The sequence below is a fragment of the Frankliniella occidentalis genome, unplaced genomic scaffold (genome assembly GCF_000697945.3).
Source record: "Frankliniella occidentalis isolate FOCC.00 unplaced genomic scaffold, Focc_3.1 Scaffold282, whole genome shotgun sequence".
Classification (NCBI taxonomy): Eukaryota; Metazoa; Arthropoda; class Insecta; order Thysanoptera; family Thripidae; genus Frankliniella; species Frankliniella occidentalis.
The window spans coordinates 208768-213232 of record NW_026267408.1 but is presented as its reverse complement, the minus strand read 5'-3'; the positions used below and the strand labels follow the sequence as shown (position 1 = coordinate 213232).

At 46.5% G+C, this 4465-nt stretch overlaps 2 protein-coding genes across 3 annotated transcripts in view; both read left to right on the top strand.

Annotated features, from left to right (window-relative positions):
* The first annotated feature begins 76 nt into the window (after positions 1-76).
* LOC113208449 (tubulin-specific chaperone C) lies at positions 77-2324 on the top strand. The gene is made up of 3 exons (XM_026425443.2): positions 77-179; positions 547-591; positions 1093-2324. Exon 3 carries the CDS (start codon positions 1287-1289, stop codon positions 2262-2264), a length of 978 nt encoding a protein of 325 aa, XP_026281228.1. The 5' UTR covers positions 77-179; positions 547-591; positions 1093-1286; the 3' UTR covers positions 2265-2324.
* A 303-nt stretch (positions 2325-2627) lies between these two features.
* The window catches only part of LOC113208455 (G-protein coupled receptor dmsr-1-like), a 59063-nt gene continuing 57225 nt past the window's right edge, over positions 2628-4465 (top strand). Inside the window, exon 1 of one of the 2 annotated variants that reach the window (XM_052273547.1) lies at positions 2628-2863. The gene's annotated coding sequence lies outside the window, so the exon portion shown is untranslated. Of the gene's footprint in view, positions 2864-3342; positions 3655-4465 lie in introns of those variants that run through there. The other variant, XM_026425454.2, reaches the window with a different exon arrangement.

Genomic DNA, 4465 nt, shown 5'->3' with positions numbered 1-4465 from the left:
CATCCAATACACTCGCGTAACTATGCTACCTCGTCAACGAAAGCGAGCGGATAATGAAAGAATAATTGACCTTCCAAGACGCAAAAAAGCTTTAAGTTTAGTGGGCTGGATAGTCGGACTTGAAGTTCTTTCCCTGGCTGCCTGTTATTGGGGATTCGACCGACTCAACGCATCGTCCGGTAAGCTTAACCCTATCATGTCATTCTGCAATCACCAACTGTTAACATTTTCACCTTTTTCTTTCTTTGGGTGGGTCTAAATGAGTGAAATGTAGGCAATTTTGATGTTTAGTCTAGAAAACTTGTCATGAGTAATGTATTTCCTTCATTGATGCTGTAAATTTTTATTGTTGGTTGACAGTAGTCTTTGGGGGCAACAGATAAAGCAGAAGGTTCTAGTGTTATTGCAGATTTGCGTTTGTGTTGCACCTTAGTGATTCGGACCTACTGTCGTATTTTTATTATTTCCATTTCCCTTAAAACTGCATCATAAACTGCATTCCACAGCTTAATCCTTTCAGTCATTAAAGTCTGTCTTCTGTTACAGATAACCGAAGGAAATTGAAGAACTTCAGCCCTTCATTATTGGAAGGTATGTTAAAAGTTGATTTAATCTACATTATCAATGAATAAATTTCTCTTAAGATTGTATTTTGTTTTTATTTATCATTGGTTTAGGTTACTATTACATAAGTGATACATTAGCTGGTAATAAGCTCCGAGAGGAAGACCTTGCTCACTGGGCTAGTAAAGACAATAATTGGGAGGAGAATGGCAGCCGTTAGACAATTGTTTTATATTTTTGGTGGAACTGGTTTGGTTGCGTATTGTGCCATGGCTTCTTTCAGACCAGATGATAAAAAAATGGAGGTGAGCATGGCAGCTTTTCGTTTTGTGCTCACATCTTATGGGTTGCATTCACATTCTACTTAGTCTTAAACATTTAGTCGGGAGTCAGTCAATAGATTTTTCAGATATGAATGCTACAAGCCTTGAGTCACTTTATTATATTAAAGTTTTACCTTGTACTGTATTCTTATCCATGAACAGTTGCAATGAAATTCATTTCTGAAGTATTTTTTATCTGTTTCAGGATTTAAGAGGCAACAACTCTGGGGCAACATCAGGTCAAAAGTTGTCACCTGCTGATATCATCCGTATTGCTACACAGTCTGATAAACCTCTTTACAAACTTAATAAGAAGGAGCTCGATGAGCATATAAAAAGTCAGGGTAAAAATTGAGCTCTTTAATTATTAATTAGTAGTAGATTGAAAATCTACTTAGTATGGAGGCATCAGCAGATCTTATGCCTGAAAGGCTCCTACGGAGAGGGCGAGAACTTCAATTTGAACGTCAACGCAAGAAGCAAGACAGAGAATTAGAGGATACCAACAGAAAAGCTTCAAATTACTTCTTGGATCAATTTTCCAAGAGTCATCTTGAAATAGAAGATGAACTCAATAATCTAGCTAGTGGTGTTGTTGAAAATTCTCTTATTCCCTCTTCTATTCACAAAATTAGCAAGGATATCCAGACACTTCAGAAGCACTTCTCTGCGTCTACCATGATATTATGTTTACATGATGTTCGTAAATCTCAAGAACGCATCCAAATGTTACAACAGAGATTGCATGAACTTGAGGAACAGCTCCTTCCCAAAAAGAAGTTTGGTTTCAAGGCAAGAAAGCCTGTGAACAAAGAAACTGTTCATGTTAAGGTTGCAGATGAAATTGATTGTGGCGAGACACTTCAAAAAAAATTGATTGAGAATGATTTTGGCGTTAAAAATAAAACTAATGAAAGTATTATCATGCGGGGGAATTCTATCTTAGATAAAGATGTTGTGCTTCAAAATTTAACAGGATGTACTGTAAAATTAATGGGCTCTCCAGGTACTTTGCACATGTCTAATATGCAAGGTTGCACCATTCTCTCTGGACCAATTGTCAGATCAGTCCTAATCGAAAACTGTAAAAATTGTAAATTTGTTTTGCCCTGCCAGCAACTGAGAGTCCACAGTAGCAGTCAATGTGATTTTTATTTGCATGTCACTAGTAGAGCTATCATTGAAGACACTGTCTCTGTCAGAGTTGCTCCCTACAATTGGACCTATGATGAAATTGACAAACAATTTTCTTTGTTAGGGTGGGATTTAACGAAAAACCATTGGGATTCCATGGATGATTTTAATTGGCTTGCAAGTGATAAACCCTCTCCAAATTGGTGTATATTGCCCGAAAGTGACCGTGAGATTTGGAGCTGATGTGTGACTGTTTGTTATCTAGTTATTGAATGGAATAAAATTCACTCACATTTACCCAAATGAGCAATTCTTTTTTTTCACCTCTTTTAAAATCCACTCACGGAGTGAACACACGCGCTCCTTGACCAGTGCTGAACGACTGTATCCATTTAAATAAACTATTCGGGTTAAGTTGACATGTATGCGGGAAACAAGAAAACATAATCCCAATGTTGTAGCATAGTGATTTTCGTTTTCTCGTTTCCCGAATTCTTATTCATCTCAGCTTTACCGAAATGTCGAAAACACAGAATTGTAAAGACGATTTGTTCATGTTGGTAACATTCACATTGCAAGAAGAACAAAAAAAAATAAATAATTCAATCTATCCAGTTCTGGTTGGGAGCTCTGTGTTGTCAGGTTACGCGTGATCCCTGCTCGTCGTGTGATTTATTGTTATTAATATCCAGAAATAAGTCTTCAATCCAAACAATACAAACGTCCACAGCGAATTGTAGATATTCGTGTGCAGGAGGCATCAGTTCAAAACGTCAACACCCCAGGATGCTGCCGACTTTCCATGAGAGCGCCGTGGTGGCGGCCCACGCGGTCGTGAAGTGGTGAGTACCGTGTCTTGTTCAAGCTGATCGAAAGGCCTGTCCCATCTTGGCAAGCAGGATGATTCCGCACAGTGGCTAGTCTTCTCTTCTCTCTCCCACCTTATGACAGTCACCCATGAGTGCGACAAGGACAGTACGAAAGCGCTGTGCAGAATCACCCTGAAGGTGCTCCAGCCACACGAGTGTCTTTGTCGATTTGACGCGGTTGCGGTCCACCCTGACTATGCTGCTCAGTTCGTTCGTTGGCGGCACCCCTCGAAGGACAAACCAGAGCGAACGCGTTCAGCCCTCTATTCAACCCGAGCAGGGGCCGAGGGGGGGGGGGGAGACTGCGGGACAATGGCGTGTCATATCGTAACCTCCTCGCGACACCCCGTCTTTCTCTACCCGAGCCGCCGCCGCGACAGCGCGCTCAAGGCTCAAGTCGGCGGCGGGGCGCGGGGCTCGTGGGGCGCGAGCTTGGGGCGGCTGGAGCGCTAGGCAACCAGTCCGACTCGGGCCGTCGGGGCGAGCGGAGCGCGGGACAGAGCAGGGCCTGTGGCACCCCAGAGGGGCACGTGGTGGACGCGGCCGCCGCGCCTCGCGAGGTGAAGCTCGCGGCCCGGGCCTGCAGGTCACGGCGGCGGCGACCCTGCCGGTGGGGCCCACAAGGGCCCGCGGGGGCCCCAGTGCTTTACTCGCCGGTGTCCGGAGACAGGCACCTCCACGTCGACCACCACCTGCACGTCGGCGACCCGCCCGCCCGCCCGCGACTGGAACTGCGCCGTCGCGGAACAGGGCGAGACCGTGAGGTAAGGGGCCGTTCAGATACAAATATTATGCCACTCCCCCCAGCCCCACCCCCAATCAGGTTCACGATGACCAATGGAGTTGATTTAGGGACGGACTCCATCATGTTTGCACCCTCGCGTCAAAGTGGCCGAGCCCGCTGGGCGGCTGCCGCGCCGGAGGGGGATCCTGTTGGCTTTCTTGAGGTGGTCCGGGCCGGGTCTCGTCGCAAAGGCACGACGATTGGGGGGGGGGGGGTCTTTTCTCTGAAGAGACGGTCAAGAAAAAAGAACAAAGCGGAAAACAAATCGCATTAGTTGAGTTATTGCTCAGGAAAAGAAAGAGAGAGGCGTCTGAAGTTACTGCCATATGTGGCTGCGGAGGAAGGGAAAAGGGGGAAAAAAAGGGGGGGGGGGTGAGAGCACTTCTCTATCAAATTACATCGCTAAGACGAAAAGGATGGACGGGGTGGGCGAGGGGTTTGAAAGAAAAGACGGGGGGAATCGAGAGAGGACAAAGAGGCCAGATTCAGAAAATGACTGGGGGAGAGGGGGGGTATAGGAAGTTTGCCGAAGTCCAGCTCCTCTTCCCTTGTATTCGAGGAGCCAAGCCAGGACTAGCCCAAGGACCCGAGGTTTGGCCGATAGGCGTGGCTTTGGCTACCAGGCGGGGCCGGCCGGGCCCACCCCCAGGCAGGACCCGAGCTCGGCGGGGCGCGCGAGAGTCGACGACGCACAAGCTGCTTCATCCGAGCGCTGATTACCTCAAAGTTTGCTTTCTCCCTGATACAACGTGTTAGTTGTTACTAGTTGCTACCCCTCCCCCTTGCACCCC

What these genes read in the sequence shown, in the direction of transcription:
- LOC113208449 (XM_026425443.2), top strand. Translation starts at nt 1,287, where the DNA reads ATGGAGGCATCAGCAGATCTTATGCCTGAAAGGCTCCTACGGAGAGGG.